Source organism: Mirounga leonina, unplaced genomic scaffold (assembly GCF_011800145.1).
Source record: "Mirounga leonina isolate KUSES-001 unplaced genomic scaffold, KU_Mleo_1.0 Mir_126, whole genome shotgun sequence".
NCBI classification, from domain to species: Eukaryota; Metazoa; Chordata; class Mammalia; order Carnivora; family Phocidae; genus Mirounga; species Mirounga leonina.
In genome coordinates, this window is record NW_023270314.1 from 14,309,924 (window position 1) to 14,330,902 (window position 20,979).

Sequence of the window (20,979 nt, forward strand, 5' to 3'; positions counted from 1 at the left end):
TATTATTATTATTATTATTATTATTATTATTATTATTATTATTATTATTTACTTTGGTGCTACAATTATTCCAGCTCTGTCCATCCAGGTTGGGTCCAGTGTTATGACAAGCCCCATAATTTTTGGAACACTTCCTTATTTTCTGACCCTACAAGATGCTCCAGGCTCATTTTGCATTTCCCTCATCCCAGCCCTGGAATTAATTACTTTTCCCAGGAGTCCTCATTCCTTTTATTAGATAATGTGTTTAGAAGGCAAGATGTCAGTGCTGGATGCTCTCATGAGTGCCAGGGCTCCATTGCTTCCAAGCAGACAGAGCTAGGAAAATATGTGTATATGCATTAACCCACACACCTGTATTTCTCTGTCTGTACACATACTGAAAACCATGATTTTATACAGATACCTGTGATTCTAAGTCAACACCACATGGTGTATTTGAGCTCTTCCTCATTTGTAACTTTATTCCCAAACAGCAAGAAACTTCGCTCTCATTATTTACAATGTCTTTACTTATTTGTTCAATACTACTACATTCAGAACTGCTAACCTATACCCCTGTGAGAAACCCTTTAAACAAAATACAGCATTTATGTACAAGTCTTTTTGCCTTCAGTGTAAGAGTATTCAGGTAAGAGCCTATTTTCCAAAGTTACTAGGTTAGTTCTTTTCTTCCTCACTCCCATCAGTGTGGTTACTCATTTGCAATAGTTAGGGTCATTTGTTGCAGTTTTAATGGAATGCTGTTTTAAATTTTTGTTCAATACTCTCTTGCTGCTGAACATTTTTGAGCAATTAAAAGTTAATCTCTGGGTAGGATCGGGGAAATGTTCTACTGGGATACTAGGATTTTAATTGTTCAAAAACAGCGTATATGACTTATTTAAGGTCTTGTATAAGTATCTTAAAGCTGTACTTACTGAAAGTATATGAATTTTTATGACACCCTGAGTTAGTGGGACTCTTCAGATAAAAAATTATACTGTCTTTGTGCACAACTTCCAGATTTTGAAGTGTATTTTATTTGTTTTTAATTTTTTTAATTTTAATTTTTTAAAACATTTTATTTATTTATTTGACAGAGAGAGAAAGCAAGAGGAGGAACACAAGCAAGGGGAGTGAGAGAGGGAGAAGCAGGCCTTCTGCCAAGCAGGGATCCCAATGCGGGGCTTGATCCCAGGACCCTGGGATCATGACCTGAGCCGAAGGCAGACCCTTAACGACTGAGCCACCCAGGCGCCCCTTGAAGTGTATTTTAAGGCAAAGGAAGGAGAAAGAACCAAATGACAGATCAAATGGGTGTCTTTTTTGCCCCTGGGATAATACTCCCAGATTAGCCAGTCATCTTGAGCACTAAAATTAGCAATGTGGTTTGGAATCAGTGATGATGATGGCAGCATCCTCTCATACCTCTGTCCTCTGGAAAGTCTAAAAAAATTAGGAAGCCAGATGCACATCAATAGATAAAATCCAGTTATCATCTGAGTGTGGTCATGGGGACCCTCGACACATCACCATAACTGGTTATGGAAATCAGTCTTCTCTTCCTCTGCCGCACATAAATTTGGAAGCTCCTCTCCAGCAGTAACCAAGGTAACCTCACTGAAGGGCTCACCTATTCACCAATGATATTCTCCAAAGGTTGATGTCCTTTTAAAGGACAAACAGGGGCTCAGATTGGAAAGGTGCAATAAGCCCCCTATGGAACTATCTGTGTTCAGTCTATTTCAGACTCTAAAGTTTTAAAAAATTTCTTAGGAAACTACTACACCAGTTATAGTATTTCAATCAAGACATCAGAAAGGCAAACATCTTCTGATCTAATATGGCATCCCTTCTCCCCACATTTTCAGTCCTTCAAGGGTTTCCTGGGCTATTCAATTTCCTCTAACTTTATGTTTTTGCTGAGAGTATAAGTAAATCCTGAAAGTTGATAGAGATCACAATATGAAATCATAACTGCCCCTCTTTCTGTGAACGAACAATTGACTTGGTAGTTATTACCAGTGCCTACCAATATTTCCAGTCCTCTACCCCATCAGAGAGCGAGGATTAGGTCTTCCTGCCTTGGGTTAGTTATGCCTATGTGTCTCTTTCAGCCAGAAACACGGAAGAGCCAGGGCACAATGCACCAGGCTCCCATTCCCCCCACAGCAATGGTAGAAGCACATGTCAATATGGGGGTGCCTCAAGATCAAAGCAGCCTGGATTGCTGGGCCACCACATGGAGGTCAGCTGTCCTGGACCCTCAGTGCTCTTCCCACAAGCAAAGGTAAACTTCTGTTATGTTAACCACAGACAGTGATTTTGGTGGTGCTTGTTATTGCAGGCTGACTTGGGTCTATCCTGATTAATACACACAAAGTTTTATCTTGGGTGTTCTGTTACTTCAGTCATATCTTGCATCAGAAAAGAGTGAAAGGAAGTTGCAGCTCTTGTGACTACATTTCAAAGGATGATAAAGTTGAGACATTCTATATGAATGCATGCTTAGTCTGTAGAGGGAAAAACAGCTACACTAGAGTATCTGACATCATTAAGTCGGAATGTCTTTGCCTTTCCTCCATATTTTAAGTTCTGGCAAGAATATTTTTATTATTTCTTTCTTTGAAGACATGATGTCTCATGAAGAGACAAGGACTATCCAAATGTCAATATATATTTTAGACAGCTTATCACTAAAAAAAAAATAGAAGGGGACCTTCAAAGCAAAAATACTTGGCAAGACCTAGTAACTCTATTTTAATGTATTTCTTTGATGATGTAATCTGCCTATTTGGTTGAGGCACATCTTTCATAAACACTTTATTTAACTATTTCTAGAAGCTCTTAGGGGAAATAGTGCAAATCAGTATAGTTTGTTAAAAAGAAAACCACAGGCCCCAAACGGCATCACTTAGGCCAAGTCACCAAACAGGGCTTAATACCTAATCTAACTGTAGTTTCAACCTCCCCCGGAAATATAAATCTTAACCAGTCAGTCAGGAATTTTCTGATCAGGGCCAATGAAGTAATCTGTTACATGGGCCCTCTCTATCCCCAAAGGAAGATGAGGTCATCTGCATGATAAGAAACCTTGCTCTTCTCCCTAAGGGAAAGTGATCTTGCCAGGAACAATCCTTTTCTTTTGCCAATAACTTTCTTGCCCCACCATCTTTCCTATAAAAACCTTCCATTTTGTACAACTCCCTGAACTCCCCTCTATTTGCTAGATGGGATATGGACCGATTCATGAATCATTAAATAAAGCCAATTAGATCTTCAGATTTACTTGGTTGAATTTCATTTTTTTTTTAACAAATTCAAACATTTGTTTAATGTGCTAGCAGTACAGTAATTGCATACATCAAGTGTAAATGGAGGGGCACCTGGGTGGCCCAGTCAGTTGAGTGCCTGGCTCTTGATTTCAGCTCAGGTCATGATTTCAGGTTCATGAGATCATTCCCCGTGTTGGGCTCCATGCTCAGTGCGGAGTCTGCTTGGGATTCTTTCTCTCCCTCTCCCTCTGCCCCTTCCCATGCTTGTGCACTCTCTCTCTCTCTCTCTCTCTCAAATAAGTAAATCTTAAAAAAAAAAAAAAAGCATGTGTGGAGCAAGAAGAGGGTTCCCTAACTAAAGATGAGGGCATCATGGGGGCACCTGGCTGGCTCAGTCAGTGGAGCTTGGGACTCTTGATCTCAGGGTTGTGGGTTCAAGCCGCATGTTGGATGTAGATTACTTAAAAATAAAATCTTATAAAATCTTAAAAAAAAAAAAGATGAGGGCATCATGGAAGGCTTCCTAGAGGAGTGGTTTCTGGAGCCTGAGCCAAGTTTAAAACTGTAAGTATTTCTAAAGAGAGGCCACTGCTTAAGGAATTATTGGATGGAATATACTATACTGGGGAGGAAAAAGAAAATCACTGGAATTTCAGTTGGAAAACAAGATAAAAGAATGAACTCTGAGGCTCTATTGTCTTCAAAAGAGAAAAGTCACCAGTCAAGACAGAGGACCCTTGTGGCCCCTTGGATATATGCATGAAAATGTGGGTTTAGGGGTGGCTCTGCCATTGACCTATGGTCAACTCTAGGCAAGTCACTGAGCAGTTCCAAACTTCTCATTAATAAATATCCTTTGAAGTCCATTTGAAATCCCTCCCAAAACAGACACTAAGTTTGGTGGCCCCTCTCTGGTGTGCTGTTTATAGGAGCACTGACCTTAAAATACCTCCAGTCTTTAGAACACTTCCCAGGCTCCAAATTAACATTCCAACAGGGGAACACTAAATATCAAATTTCAGCAAAGTGAAAGTTTCGGTTTCTACTTTTTCTATTAGTAAATTAACTGGCTAGCATTTATAGAGTATTAGGCATAATGTAGATATAATGAACTATATCAGTTAATAATATTTATACAACATAAAATAGGCTTTTAAAAAATAAAATAAAATAAAACAGCTCCCTCTCGGGGCACCTGGCTGGCTTGGTCAGAAGAGCATGCAACCCTTGATCTCAGGATTGTGAGTTCGAGCCCCTCATTGCGTGTAGAGATCACTAAAAAAAAAAAAAATAATAATAATAAACTTAAAAAAAAAAACCCAGTTCCCTCTCCACTTCGAATCTTTGGGATAAGACATGACATGACTTTGGGGTAAGACATGAAGAGAGAGGACAGCCTTGTGGGCTCTCACAGTCAGGGAGGAGCATGAGGGTGGGACATTGTCACCAGTTAGACCCTGAGACCTGGACTTCGCTGCCCACATGCTTGTACACTTTGTCTTATATTTTTCCCTAAGCTCTTCTTTCTGGGTTTCCCCTTAACTCAGAGAAGTGAAACCCCAAAACCACCCTTCCAGGTGGTGGCTTCTGCCCTCACAAGACTTCCTACTGGCCCAGACCACGCAGACCATTTGAGCTAACCCTGACTTGAGCATGTGCAGAGAGACCATGGAGTGACCTCTGGAATGACCTACAGTTACCTTTACCTCATTACAATTCGAAAATCTCTGCCCAAGGAGGAGCCTCAGCCTCATTTACATAGCACACAAGATCCATAGAGGCATGTGACCTCTTGCCTGCCTCTACATAGGATGACAAGGCTTCCCTAGCTAAATATTCAGCCTACCCCTAAATAAGAGGAACCCATTCACCCTCTCTGTGGGAGTCATGGCTTTGAAAGCCATTCCCCATGATCTCCTTAATTGCTGCAAATGAAAGTGTTCTTTGTGGGACAACTTTGTGCCTGTGCCTGACTCACCAAGACAGGGACTCCTGTTGGTTTGGTTACAACATCAGCTCACTTTACAACGGGGGTGGGCTGGGGCAAGGTTTAAGGGCTGAAAGACGAGAAAAAGAGTCTGTCAGGTGGGGAATTTCTGCTGATGGGGAATTTTTGCTGATGGGGAATATTTGCTGAGTGACAGACAGAGGCCCTGAGTGTTAGCATACAATCTGAAACTCTATTCTGAAAGCAAACAAGGCCAATGGAAGACTTCTGAGAAGGTGATGCCAAGGTGGAAGCGTTAGTTTTGGGAGGATCCATCTGGTGGCAATAGTCTCACAAACAATATATGCACATAGAAAGGTAAAAACACTTTATGGTTCACAGTTCTCACAGTAGAAAAGGAATAGTTTATAGCTGCTAAGGAGAGCTGGAGTTAACTTTTCAAGTCAGATTTCCCACATAATTCTATTCTCCATTTTTAACTTTCTGAATTTCCCTTTTAAAAGGGCAACAGGCCATGATTCTGTGCCCTCTCATCCTGTGACTTGAGGCACAAGAGATGCCAAAAGAGCTGAGGCTTGAGTTTCCTAACACTGACCAGGGTCAGAGGGTTCTGAGTTTGCACTGGGTCTCTATAAAGCAAAGGCATTTTTTCTAATAGTAATAGTTCACCGAGTAAAACTGACCCAGGCTCAGCTGAAATGGATACTGCATGCATGGGTTGCTTCCAGGATGAGAAATGAAATATATTTTCTCTTTCTCTAACTGGTGATTCACAGTGCAACCTTAATAGCTTTTCTTCAATGATGACACATTCTGCACAGAACACCACTAAGCAGTATTATTAGCATCCATATAGGAACAGATTCTAGAAAACAAGAGCTTCAATGTGATGGGACAGGAACACAGACTCTTGACATGTTAGTTATATCCTTCAATATTCATAGTTTTCTCTAATCCTTCATTTTTTTCCAGAACATAGAACTTTGTTTCTTCACAGTACTAAACGAAGAGTAAACTTCTCAGTGACTAATTGTGTTGTTAAACTTGAGAGCACTCTAAAGAAAAAGATAAATTAAGAAAAATATGCTGTAGGCAAGCATTGTTTTTTGGAAGGGAGATCTTTTGTTTGAAAGGCATCTTGGCATAATAGAAGCCAAAAAAGTCCACCTGAAAAGTTCATGTTATCCGAAGACACCGATTGCTTAATAATCATTTAATGTTCAAAGTTCCTTTTAGGCTTTGTTTTGAGAGGGCAGAACTATCTAGGTAGTGCTAACCACGGGGGAATTCAACTGCAGAAATCACTCTCCATATGCAAATATGTCTCTGAAGGGGTTTTTTAGAATAACGCAACACACCCTTGTTTGGAATCTGTATTTGCATATAACCACATGCCAAAGCCCCTCGTTAATTAAGACTGCCTTCTTTTGTTTTGTGATAACATGATGGGAAAAGGAAAAGATACCTCTGTTCTTTCTTCCTACAAAGCACACAACACAATTAGGCCTTTTATTTATTTATTTAATTTTTTAAAAAGATTTTATTTATTTGAGAGAAAGAGAGAAAGACAGAGCACAAGCAGGGGGAGGGGCAAAGGGAGAGGGAAAATCAGACACCCCCACCGAGCAAGGAGCCCCACTCGAGGCTCGATCCTATCCGATGCAGGGCTCAATCCCAGGACCCTGAGATTGTGACCTGAGCCGAAGGCAAACCGCGTAACCAACTGAGCCACTCAGGTGCCCCAGGCCTTCTTTTATTTATTTATTTATTTTAAAGATTTTATTTATTTATTTTTATTTATTTGAGAGAGAGAGAGAGAGAGAGCACATTGGGGGGGCAGGGTCAGAGGGAGAAGCAGACTCCCTGCTGAGCAGGGAGCCCGATGCAGGACTCAATCCCGATCCCGGGATCATGACCTGAGCCGAAGGCAGTTGCTTAACCAACTGAGCCACCCACCTTCTTTTAAAAGAACATTTAACTGAAAATATTTTTAATTCCAAAAGAAGTCAAACAAAAGTCAAACATGTAAGTTGGCTCAACTCCTCTTACCAGACTATAGTATTAACGCCCACTAGCTAATAAATTTTACCAGAAGTAATTCTTTGCCATACTTAAGTTTATTTTTTACCCATACTTGAGCAGGACTTATACTCCATGGCAGGGCTGTGCATGATTTTTCAGGTATCCTTCCATGTGCCCCGCTCCCTCAATCCCAGATTCAGGTAAGCACCTAATATTAACTACCTCTGTGAAAAAAATTTAAGAACAGTTCACCCTCAACACTAGCATTTCAGTCCGCAGCTCAGAGGCTGTGTGATTCCATACCCAGGTAACGATCAGTACTATTTCCCCATGCTTTCTTCCTTTGTTAAATTTCTTTATAGAATTTGTTTAGGCCTGTAGCCTATACAAATTGGCAAAATCAAATTAGAAAATCCCTTGTAGGGACCACAACTTGAATCGAGTACAATGCTTTGTTTGATATTCTTTCCCAAGAGGTTTTGGATGTTTAACAGACATCTGTTCGTTATTCAATCACAGATATTTACTGAATGCCTACTCTGTACTAGGTACAATTTTAGATGCTAAAGGAGTAAGCAGGAAAAAAGGCAAACAAAAAAATCTCCTGCCCCCTTGAAGCTTATTTCTAGATAGACAAAAAACAAACAAAGATATATAAAGTGTGTGAGGGATGATAAGTGATGTGGGGACAAATAAAGCAGGAAAGGAGCATAAGGAGCATGGGGGGGGGTTGTCAATTTTTAAAAAGTGGTCATAGTGGCTAATAGTTAAAAACACAAAGGAAGTGAGGAAATAAGCCTCAGGGTTACCTGCAGGAAAAATGTTCCTTGCGTGTCCCAGGAGAGGCCAATGTGGCTAGCGAGGAGCAAACAAGAAGGAAGTGAGAGAAGCCATGTAGGACTCTGGGGTTTACTGTGAGACGGGAAGCTACTGAAGGGTTCTGAATAGGACAAAGATATAATATCCTTTGCATATAGACTTTAGCTCACTGGCCACTGTGCTAAAAAGTGACTCGAGGAGGGCAAGGGCAGTAGCAGGGAGCCCGGTTAGGAGGCTGCTGAAATTATCCAGTGGGATCTGATAGTGGTTTGGGCCAGGATGGTGGTGGCGGCCGTGGTAAGAAGCAGTCAGATTATTAGATAGAGCCTGAAAGCAGAGCCCACAATACAGACTGAGAGACAGGATGTGGTTTGTGAGAGAAAGCAAGAAGTCACAGAAGGCTAATATTTCAGCCTGAACAAATGAAGGATGGGGTTGCCATTAGCCAAGATGGGGAAAAACTTTGGTGGAAGGAAGCATTTCTGGGCTGTTAAGTTGGAGACATCTGTCAAGTAGGCAAATATAAGAGATGGTGCTGATGTTGGAGAGAGAGACCCAGGCTAGAAACGTGGCAGTTATTAGCATATAGATGGAATTGACAAGATAGTGGGTATAGAAGATAAATAGAAGAGGTCTGCAACTAATCCCAGGGGTACTCGGGGAGGTCAGAGAGATAAAGAGGAACCTGCAAGAAGAGAATAAAATAGAGTGTACGTTATAGAAGTCGAGAAAGTGCTTCGAGGAGGAAGGAGTGATCAACTGTATCAAATAAGAGGGAACTGAGAACTGACCTTTGGATTTAGCCACTGTGACCTTGGATGAGAGGTATTTTAATGGAGCAGTGGGGGATGAAAGCCTGATTGGAGCAGGTTCCAGAGAGAATGGAGGGCCTGGAATATAAATAGCCCTTTTACAGAATTTTATCTTAAGTAAGATGGGAGAAATACCATGGTCGTCAAAACAACACAGGCTCTACTCCACTCTCAGGGAGGGGAAGCATCACTCTTCATTCCTTAAGTGTGGGCTGCACATAGTGACTTTCTTCCAAAGACTATGCAAAGAGGGGAAGAGAAAGAGTATCAGTGTAGAAAACCGACAGATATGACCTCAGCTCTGGTTAACATCAACAGTGCTAAGTTATGTAAATAGTGGGTACCCCTGATATGATGTCATGAAAATGGCACTTTACCTCTGCAGTCTGCCTCTCAAAAATCCGTAACCTCAGTCTAATCATGAGTAAAACATCAGTCAAACCTCGGTCAAGAGATATTCTACAAAATGGTGGACCAGTACTGACCAATATTGACCAGTACTCCTCAAAACTGCCAAGGTCATCAAAAACTAGAAGAGTCTGAGAAACTATCACAGCGAAGAGGAGCCTAAGGATACATGATGACTAAATGTAATCCCGGATGGGATCCTGGGAAAGAGAAGGGGGGTTAGGAAAAAATGAGGGAAATCTGGATAAAATATGGACTTTAATAATAATATATCGATATTGTAACAAATGTACCATACTAATATAAGATGCTAATAAAAGGGGAACTGAGTGCAGACTATATGCAAAAGATATAAAAGATGAGGATTTTTTGTACAATCTTCTGAAGTTTTCTGTAAATTTAAAATTGTTCTAAACAATAAAGTCTATCTAAACATTTTTTTTTTAAAAAAGAACATAGGCTCTGGAGTCTGACCACCTGATTAGAATCCTAGTCTGCACTTTACTAGACTGTGACTTGAGTTATTTAAATTCTCTGAGAGTCAGTTTCCCTATCTATAAGGTGGAAATACAGAAAGTATCTACCTCACAGAAGTTTTGTGATAAATGACATAATCCATGTGAAGTGCTTAGCACACAGTCTCTGGCAAATAGTAAGCACTCCATAGATGGCAGCTATTATTATTATTATTACTCTTATTTTGATTCTTTACTGAATATTTAAAGACACACTTAATGTGACTTTATATTTAATTTGCTTTAGGTGATTAATAATAATTCCTAGGATAATTTTATTTCCTTTTTTGAGAGGAAGAAAATTGAATACAACCCATTACAGACTACCTGTAAAAGCGTGTCTTTCTCAGCATATCATAAGCGTTGAAACATGTCATGGTGTGAACTGCTCCAAACAATTTAATTCAAATACCACCCTATGGTAATGTAATGAAATGACTTGTCACCAGAGGCTCTGTTACCACATCTGTAAGGTAGTATAAGATAAGTAACATTTTCAGTTTGGGCTCCTCCTTTCATTACAAAGCCATAAAATCATAATCAGCCAGAGAATGTAATACCTTGTGATTTATTATTCTTAATAACCATATGTGGTAAAAGTGCTTTGAAGAATAAAATGTAGAATCTGTGTATTTTTTAACTTTTTTTTTTTTAAGGCGGCGCCTGGGTGGCTCAGTCGTTAAGCGTCTGCCTTCGGCTCAGGTCATGGTCCCAGGGTCCTGGGATCGAGCCCCTCATCGGGCTCCCTGCTCAGCGGAAAGCCTGCTCCTCCCTCTCCCACTCCCCCTGCTTGTGTTCCCTCTCTCGCTGTGTCTCTCTCTGTCAAATAAATAAATAAAATCTTAAAAAAAAAAAAAGTGTGTGTGTGTTTTTTTTTTTTAAGATTTTGTTTATTTATTTGACAGAGAGATAGCGAGAGCAGGAACACAAGCAAGGGGAGTGGGAGAGAGAGAAGCAGGCTACCCACGGAGCAGGGAGCCCGATGCGGGGCTCGATCCCAGGACCCTGGGACCATGACCTGAGCCGAAGGCAGACGCTTAACGACTGAGCCACCCAGGCACCCCAATATGTAGAATATGTTTAAAGATAAAAAACAATTAAGTGGAGAAGTGAAAGAGTGTGGTAAAATAACTGGTATATTAGGATGCTACTAAAGAAGAGAATTTGGTCTAAGCAATGGCTCCCAAACCAGGCTGTGCATCAGACTCACCACTGCAAAACACAGAAAGATGCTGGATCCTTAAAGTAGACCTGCTGAATCAACAGCTCTGGGGGTGGGGCCTAGGCATTTGTATCTTTATTTTTTTTAAAGATTATTTATTTATTTATTTGAGAGAAAGAGAGAGAGAACATGAGTGGTGGGGGGTGGGTGGTGAGGAGCAGAGGGAGAGGGAGAAGCAGGCTCCATGCTGAGCAGAAAGCCTGACGCGGGGCTTCATCCCAGGTCATGACCTGAGCCAAAGGCAGACACTTAAACCGACTGAGCTACTCAGGCATCCTGGCATTTGTATCTTTAAAAGATTGCACAGATCATTCCGGTTTGTGAAGGACGAAGCTGCCATATGATCTACCTTTGTCGGAGCTGCCTTTGTAAATACAGTCTGATATTCACCATCATCAAGAATCATGATCAGCTTGAGACAGTCTTACCTATTACTCTTGCATTGCTTTCTACATGGAACTGTGGACACTCTGTATCTTCAGGCTCTCCGCTGTCCTGAGCATAAAAGGGGCTGTCTCCCTGCTTCAGTCCTCCAGTACTCTCCCCTTCACCCTCTAAGGTCAAGTTTTCCCTCCCTTCACTTCTTCCTGTCTTTCTGCTTTCACTGTGCCAATAGGGAAACTCAGCATATTTAACATGGGCAGTTGCCCTCAACCGCCCTGAACTGAGTCGGGCTTCCCTTCTGGCTGAGCCAATAATTCATGAAGCAGCTGCTCTGTTCTAGGTCTCCTTTCAGAGCTGTGTAGTCTAGCTATGTGCACAGTAAATTATAGTTGGAGAATCAAGGAACAGACATTTTAGATTCTTCCCCTATGAAAGAATATATAAAGGAACAATGGCCAGACTCTACATAAAAACAGAAATGTGACCCACAACGCGCATCAGTCAGTTCAGGATGCCGATCTACTATATATACAGTAACTAGTCCAGGAAGTCATATTAGCATCTGTAGCAGCTAATCCAGGAAGCCAAACAAGAATCCCCGCAGCAATCAGTCCCAAATAGTTAGGACTTACTTAACAACTGCCACTTCCCTGATTTTTGCCCCTGCTTCCAATTCAGGACCATCTGGAAAAAGCCAAGTATGCACCCTCAACAATTACATGGAATGCTCCCCTGCTAGTTAGCCTGTCCGTAGCTTCTCCATGCCAACTGCCTCCAGTAATGGCGGACCTGAAGCCTTCTCTTTTTTCCACTATCAAGCTTTTCCACTCCCCGCTTGCCTTTGGGCCTCCGTCAAATGCAAGTGATGGTGGCTGGCTCCCCTGCTTTGAATAAATAGCCTTTGTTTGTTCTCATTTGGCTGGTCTTCATTAATTTCCACAACTAGAAACAAATGGGGCTGCATGTTTGAAATGGCTCACTGAATTGTTCTTTCATGGCTGCAACGAATGTACTTTAGAGAGGCTCTGAGATGTAGCAGAAAGAGCAGAGCAGTCAGCACTCGTGAACTTGAGGAAGTCACGGTCTGGAAGAGTAGCGTGGCTGTGGGTACGGCCACAGGCAGTGGATCCAAACTGCCACGGTTCAAATCCTGGCTCTGCTACTCCTTAGCCGTGTCAATTTGGGCAAGTGTAACTTAACGTGTACTACAATTTCCTCATCTGTTAACACACTGGTGATGATAAAATAAGATGAAATCAGAGAGGGAGACAAACCAAAGAGACTCTTAATCATAGGAAACAAACTGAGGGTTGCTGGAGGGGAGGGAGGTGGTGGTATGGGGTAACTGGGTGATGGACATTAAGGAGGGAATGTGATGTAATGAGCACTGGGTATTATATAAGACTGATGACTCACTGACCTGTACCTCAGAAGCCAATAATACATTCTATGTTAATTAATTGAATTTAAATTAAAAAATGAAAACGGTTTCTATATTATAAGCTCTGTTATAATATAGCCTCACAGGGCAACTGTTAAGTGCTATATGAGACAACCCATGTAAAGTGTGAATGTCTGGATTTCAATGCCTAGAGAGGGAGAGAGAGAGAGAGAGAGAGAGAGCAGCAATACTGGGCTGGACTTCCTGAAAAGCAGCAGTGACATGGGACTGAGGACTAACTGTCCCTCTTAGATGGGACATACGCTCTTCCATTTTCAGTCTTCATTCCGTTTGACACATTTATGATAGTTACCTGGCCCCATTGACTACCTGTGGACTAGAATAAAAAGATTATTCTCTCATGAACATAGTAATTCTAGGAAACCAATGGGTGCTGAAACTGCCCATGTCATCCATTTAAAAAAGATCTGGTGTAGGAAGGATCTTATCCCTCAAATGCATACTCTAGAAGTCAAAGAGTCAAGTATTCTTTTCTGACATTTTTACATAAGGGTCATACTTTAAAAGTACAGAGCTTATAATATAGAAACCATTTTCATTTTTTAATTTAAATTCAATTAATTAACATAGAATGTATTATTGGCTTCTGAGGTACAGGTCAGTGAGTCATCAGTCTTATATAATACCCAGTGCTCATTACATCACATTCCCTCCTTAATGTCCATCACCCAGTTACCCCATACCACCACCTCCCTCCCCTCCAGCAACCCTCAGTTTGTTTCCTATGATTAAGAGTCTCTTTGGTTTGTCTCCCTCTCTGATTTCATCTTATTTTATTTTTTCCTCTCTTTCCCTATGATCCTTTCTTTTACCTAGAAGCCCGATGCCACATTCCACAAAGTATGACCATATTGTTCGTCAACAACAAAACTTTTTTTCTCATAGGTCTTCTGCTATTCTCGCTTTAAAAAAAAAAAAGGTGATTACGGGGCGCCTGGGTGGCTCAGTCAGTTAAGCGGCTGCCTTCGGCTCAGGTCATGATCCTGGGGTCCTGGGATCGAGCCCCATGTCCAGCTCCCTGCTCAGTGGAGAGCCTGCTTCTCCCTCTCCCTCTGCCTGCCACTCTGCCTACTTGTGCTCTCTATCTCTCTGTCAAATAAATAAATAAAATCTTAAAAAAAAAAAAAAAAAAAGGTGATTTCAGAGAATTAAGGCTAAGTTGTTTTGACATGATTGTGTTTATTTTCAACTAACATTAAATGTGTCATCATGGAAGATCAAATCGAACAAAAGTGCCTGTACTTAACAAAACAAAGATATTTTTTCCTGAATTATTTCCGGTGGTCACACTCAAGACTTCCAAAAGGCAGTTGCTCAACTTCCCAATGACTGCTTAAAATGGTTTTAAAGCCAACTTTCTAGATCGAAATAAAAAGACATCATCTAGCATAAACCTTCATGCCACAAACTGGGTAAGTAAGCAAGAAATATTTAATTAAGAAAATTGGGAGCCACATTAATGACAGATAGTATTTTACTTTTCACCTGAAATTTAACTAAGATGGGCACTTGGAAGTGTACTGAAAACACCAAAGGATAAAATTAAAGGCATAAATGTGTTTTAATATGAAAATTATATTCTAGGGTGATTTTGCTATAAGAAGACATCACATAGGCGTTCTGATTTAAAATATTCTGAACCAAGTAAGGCAGGTACAGTTGATAAACATTAGTTTCACGAGGGTAGCTGCTTTTCCCAAGCCTCCGCTCGCTTAATCTTGCACAGGTACCCCAAGTGTCTTTGAAAGAGAAGGGGGAGCTCATCTTCGGGTCTCAGGGAGTATCTGGGTTCCTCCCAGGGCGAGGAATGCACAGCTTCCCGGTCGGAAGCCCCCGGGAAGCCGCGCTGTCCCCTCGGTTCCAACCTACAGTTGCCCGGTAGCGAGAGCTGCAGGTCGGACTGAGCATGCGCGCCGCGGCCCCGCCGCCCTCCCCCTGCCGCCCTCCCCCCGCCGCCGCCGCCGCCGCCGCCGCCGCCTCCGAGGGCCGCACTCACCGAGGCCGCGCCAGCCCAGCTCGCCGTCGCAGCTGTCCAGGACCGCGCAGAGCTCGCCCAGCAGCGCGGGCGGCATGTCGAACAGGAGCGTGTGCGCCGTGAGGCGGCCGCGGGCCCCGCAGCTCCGCGCCGCCGCCGTCCAGGCCATGGCTCGGCCGCCGGAGACCAGGGGCCAGTCGGAGGGATGCGGAGCCCGGGCCTCGCCGCGCCCGTGAGGTGCGATTACACAACCGCGGAAATCCTGCTTCCACGACGGCGGCCAAGGCAGCAGAACTTGCCGAGCCCCACAAGGGGCGGGCCCCACATGACGCAAAGCGCTGCTCGGCAGCGATGCCCCGGCGGACGCCCGGCCTGGCCGCGGGGTCTGCCTGCCCCTGCGCGGCCCCTCTCACACGCTTTACGTTTTGAACGGTTCTTTTCGTTGCTCTGGGTCTCGACGCGACTGGAGAGACCGAGCAGGGAGCGAGAGCTGGGCAAGGACGAGGAGGGCAGAACTAACCGAGGGGAGTCTACTACCCCTTCTGCCTGCCCTGGCCTGGGCTGTCTCCTGGCCTGGACGGACAGAACACCTGCCGTTACTTCTTTTAAAATGCATTTTGCTTTACCCTGCCAGAAAGCAATGTTTATTGAGGAACAGTTGGAAAACCCAGAAAAACTGAAAGAAGAAAATAATCAGCTGAAGACAACCATTCAAGAGGTTTGGCACATCTTCCAACTCTTCCTGAAGTTGAACAGATAAATGTGCATATATGAAGTGATTGTTGGGAAAGACAAAAACAACAACAACCAAATACCAACAACAGGAAAACTAAAGAGAGAACAAAGCAAAAGAAAGTTGTGCTCATTTTCTTCATGAGGCTGCCCATTCTCCATATTGCTACTTAGTTTTACTACATTCTTTTCTCCCTGGGCTTTTTTTTTTAAAGATTTTATTTATTTATTTGAGAGAGAGAGAATGAGAGACAGAGAACATGAGAGGGAGGAGGGTCAGAGGGAGAAGCAGACTCCCCGCCGAGCAGGGAGCCCGATGCGGGACTCGATGCGGGACTCGATGCGGGACTCCAGGATCATGACCTGAGCCGAAGGCAGTCGCTTAACCAACTGAGCCACCCAGGCGCCCCTCTCCCTGGCCTTTCTTGATAAAACACCGTTCCACTACTTTTTCCTTCTTCAAAGTGTTTGACAGAATCGTTTGCTTTCAACATGGAGTTTAAATAAAATTGACTATTGTTTTTGAAATATTCTATCGTATATGCTGTAATATCCCATCATAGGCATGATACAAATGCTACTGATAAAAAAAGGAGATGCTTTGAAAGTGCTGAGAAAAACCCAACCTTAATGACTGTAGAGTGTGGACAATTGCCACCAACCGAAGAATAGCAACCCTATTTGAAGCCTTTCAGATTTGTACTCTTTGGCAAGGGTGCCCCTTAGAGACCAACATTTGATGATACACTATCATTTTGCACCCCTACCGCTACCTGAATTTCCAGGTTGTTCTCAGCTAAAGTATACTACAAAATACACTTGAAAATTAATAAAGACAATACTTTTTGGGCAAAGGTTTCTATATCCCTTTGTTCAAATAGCTAAAATTTTATTGTCGATCTGAACACACTTAAGAAGCCCTATACCTCTCAAAGGGACTACCTGAATATACTGAGCAACAGAGGCAGGATACAAGTATTTGACAGCTATTGAGTTGGTGAATTGGTAGAACAGGGGATCCAAACTTCAACTCTCCTACGTAGAGGAACCAGGAATCACTGTCGCTGAGTCAAACGGTCAACATGGCCTGCTTTTCCAGATCTTCTGATTTACAGAGAAGCAAGAATTGTATGTGAAAGCCAGATTATGTGAAATCTATATGGATTATGTGAAATGTATTTTCAACGTTGGCAGTTAGTATCAGACCATGCTCCCTCCCTATTCCTTAAAACTGCCTTTGACTTTTGAATTTTAAACCATCCGGTTATATCACTCACTGCTCTTCACTGTCGCTGTCATCCACTGCTCTCCCCCATCTTAATTCTTCCCTCTCGGTTTTAGACTATATAGCTCCTGCTCACTGCAATTTTCTCCAATACTAATCCTATCTTAATCTTTGGTGATTTGAAATATTTGTTGAGCAAATGATGATCTTTCCGATACCCTGTCCTCCCAGTTCTTTGGCTCATCCTCTCCTCCAGTAATCTTATTTTCCACCCTACTTAAGCCAGTCACTCCCATGATCATTCCCTAGAACTTGTCATTATCAATAACCACGCCTTCTGTAATTTCTATTTCATGAATCCACTCTAACCACACCTCCTGTCCTTCTAGGGCATTCCCTCTAGTACTCTGACCCCAACAATCCTTCCCCCTCACCAGGATACCAAATCGAAAATCTTGCCACCTCTTCTCTGGCCCCACCCTCTTGATGTCCTTACTTTTCTCTTTATCCATAAAGTCCACGCTCAATTTTTACAATCCCTCTCTTGTATATACTTTCCATTCTCTTGCTCCTCTCTGGCTTTGTTGAGCTCTCTTAACAAATCTACCATCCTGATTAGATGCAATTTTCTAATTTTGGGCTCTGCACCCGTGTACCAGAATGTAGCTGGGGGTAGGGTGGAGAATAAAAACCTGTTGATTGGACTCAATTTAAAATCAAAATCATGACTTTCAAATGGGTCCTTTATACTGCCAGGCTGTCGCACTGTGGGCCTTTATCCCATTTACTCTGCTGGTCCCCTTTACAACTGTTTTATGCCTTCTCTTTTCTCAACTCCCATTACCCTCTCCTCCATCCTTGTGCTCAGCTAATGATCTTGAGAATATTTATTAAGAGTACTGATGTATCAGAAAAAAAAAACAAAAACAAAACTTCCACAGAATCTCAGCATCACCATCTATCTACCTACCAGATCTTAATAGACATACCTGCCCTGCCTCCTTTTCCATAGGTCAATTGTGTAGGCTCCTATCTAAATCTGCTCCCTTCACCTGGGCACTAGATCTGATCTCCTTCCTGCCTCCTACTCAAAGACATCAAGGGCAGTTGTTTTCACTCTCAGCTACATCATCAGTTTCTCACTCTTTACCATATCAATTCCATTGGCATACAAATACGATGTTATTTTTTCTACCTTAAAATGAACCAAGAAACAATTTGATGCTATCCGCCCCTTTGATGCCATAATTACCCCCATTTCTTTGCTCCTTTTCATAGTAGAGTTGAATATTCTCACTGTCTCCCAACTTTTCTCCTGTTATCTTCTCTTAAACCAACTCTAGAGCCATCCCTCCTACCTTACTCCACTTGAAACAGCTCTCAGAGTCATCTATGTCCTCATCATTGCTGAATATAACAGTCAATTTTCAGGTCTCATCTTATTTGACTCATCAGTAGTTTTTGATACAGGTGATCACCGCCCCCCTCCTTCTTGGACACTTTCTTTGTCTTCCAAATTCTCTTACATTTTAGCTTACTTCACTGGTCACTCTTCAGCCTCCCTTGCTGTCCCTTCTCTTCTCCCTTAATGTTGGGTTCAGTTCATAGTTCTACGTACACCTGTTCCCTTGGTGATCTCAACCAGTTTCGAGGCTTTAAATACCATCCACCTACCAAGGACTGCCAAATGTATATGGTTAGCCCAGACCTTTCCCTTGAACTTCAGACTCATGTCCAAAATTGAACCCTTGATACTGAACCTGCCCTTCGACATTCTTCCCCATCCAGCTCACTCTATCCTTCCAGTTGCTTGAACCAAAAACTATAGAGTCAAGCCTGACTCTTCCATTTCTTCACAACCCATGTTCAACCCACCAGCAAACCCTGTCGACTCTATTCAAAATATATTTAGAATCATACTTTTCTCCTCCTCCACTACTGCCACCCCGGTTTGAGCCATCATCATATCTTGCCTGGTTTACTACAGTTGTCTTCTAACTAAAGTAGCTTCCACTGTTGCTTCCTATAGACTTTCCTCAACACTGCAGCCAGATTCATCCTTTTAAATCAAATCTGATTATGTCTTTCATTTGTTTAGAAGCCAACAATGGCTTCTAATTTCAGTCAGAGTAAAAGTCAAACTCTTTGTATGATCTGCATTTGCTCTCCCCCTCCCACTCTGCTGTTACCCTCTGATCTTGTTTCCTTGTTCATTTTGCATAACCACACTGCCTCCTCGCTGGTCCTTGAACACACCAGGCAGAGTCCCACATTAAAGCCTTTGCACTTGCTATTCCGTTGCCTGGTATACTCTTCCCATCTTGCTACAGTCTACCCTGACCTCCATATTTAAAATTGCAGTGGTCCATGCACTCAGACTCAGGCTGGCACGTGACTGGAACTGGCAATAATATATGGCTTGGGGACCAAATCTCATTCGAATTTCTCCTTCTCTCTGAATCTAAATAGGAACGTGCAGCAGCTCTGGTCATCTCTAGAACAATTTTGCAACCACATGGATATAAATACTAGAATGAAATGAGCCTTGGGGATGTCTCGTGAGAGAGAACACCAGATCCTTCATAATGGCATTAAGCAGCTCTTTTGTTCTATACCTGGAGAATGTCCTGTTTGTGGACTTAGAATTATATCACACAAATTCCTAAGTCAGTTTTTAAACTAGGAATCTTGTAATTTGCAGCCAAATGCATCCTAATGGGTACACCAAACAGATATTTGGTGATAGTTCCTGGTTTGTTGATGGCCTATAAAACTATGGGAAGGAAACTAATCTCTGTCCAAAACTGGAGTTCAATTCTATACAGCTGTATCTCTGGAATATCAGATGGGCATGGAAACTGCACTGTAGAGAGAGACAGCTGGGTCCTGGGAGAAAATAAGTGTTAGTAGAGAATGGTTCTGGCAGCATGGTTGGAAGCAGAATGAACTTCTAGATGCGCATGAGATTGCACTAAAAGTCCACAGACCCAGACCTGCACTGCACCCCATGCACCCACTCCCAGCATACATGCTTCTGGCAAAGACATGGCTGTGGTTAACCCTCACACTCTTTCACTATGTTTTTTGCCATGGGACACTAACTCCACTCCCCTCCCACCCCTGCCCCAAATTTCAGATCCTAGAAAAAGAAAGTTTCCATTCCAGCTGGAGGCAAGAGAGTGAGTAATGAACTGCAAAGAACCACAAATGGAGATGCCGAGGGAACGCTGCAGGCTGCGGCACAGATAGAGTATTATCAGTGACAAAGTCACAGGCATCAAAAGCCTAAGAAATAAAAAATCAGGTGAGTTAGGTAACAGCTCTTTGCATATGGGAAAAACTATCTTGGTGACAGCTATTTATCCCACATCCCTAAGGATGGATGCTCAAAGGACAACCAGCGTGGGATATAGATTTTCTGGTTTGGGAAATAATTTCCAAAACAAAGATCACTAACCTATCCCATCTTTGAACCTTATCCTATCCCTGGGCCTTAGAAGGTTCTTGGTGCATTGGGGGTTCAGGGGGGAGGTAAAGGTCAGTAATGGGGTAAGAACATTTGTGGTGCATATTACTTGGTAATTTTAAGAAGTAAAAGTGGATGGTTTTAGGCTTTCATTAAAATGACCTAATATTACTATTGGTGGGAATGCAAGCTGGTACAGCCACTCTGGAAAACAGTATGGCGATTCCTCAAAAAGTTAAAAATAGAACTACCTTACAACATAGCAATTGCACTACTGGGTATTTATGCAAATGATACAAACATAGTGATTCAAAGGGGCATATGCACCCCAATGTTTATAGCAGCAATGTCCACAATAGCCAAAATATGGAAAGAACTACTAATGGAATACTACTTGGCCATCAAAAAGAATGAAATCTTGCCATTTACAATGATGTGGATGGAACTAGAAGGTATTTTGCTAAGCAAAATAAGTCAGTCAGAGAAAGACAAATACCATATGATTTCACTCATATGTGGAATTTAAGAAACAAAACGGATATAGGGGAAGGGAAGAAAAATAAAACAAAAACAGAGAGGGAGGCAAACCATAAGAGACTCTTAACCATAGGAAACAAACTGAGGGTTGCTGGAGGGGCGGTGGGTGGGGGGATGGGGTAACTGGGTGATGGGCATTAAGGAGGGCACTTAAAGTAATGAGCACTGGGTGTTGTATGCAACTGACGAATCACT

The 20,979-nt window shown here is 42.3% G+C and overlaps 1 protein-coding gene across 3 annotated transcripts in view; it reads right to left on the minus strand.

Annotated features, from left to right (window-relative positions):
• The window catches only part of IRAK3 (interleukin 1 receptor associated kinase 3), a 61,394-nt gene that overhangs the window by 33,494 nt on the left and 6,921 nt on the right, over nucleotides 1-20,979 (minus strand). The window contains exon 1 of one of the 3 annotated variants that reach the window (XM_035002203.1): nucleotides 14,846-15,283. The exons of the other annotated variants lie outside the window; for them this stretch is intronic. Within the exon in view, the coding sequence (XP_034858094.1) occupies nucleotides 14,846-14,993 (148 nt within the window). The 5' untranslated portion in view covers nucleotides 14,994-15,283. Of the gene's footprint in view, nucleotides 1-14,845; nucleotides 15,284-20,979 lie in introns of those variants that run through there. 3 annotated transcript variants of the gene reach the window in all.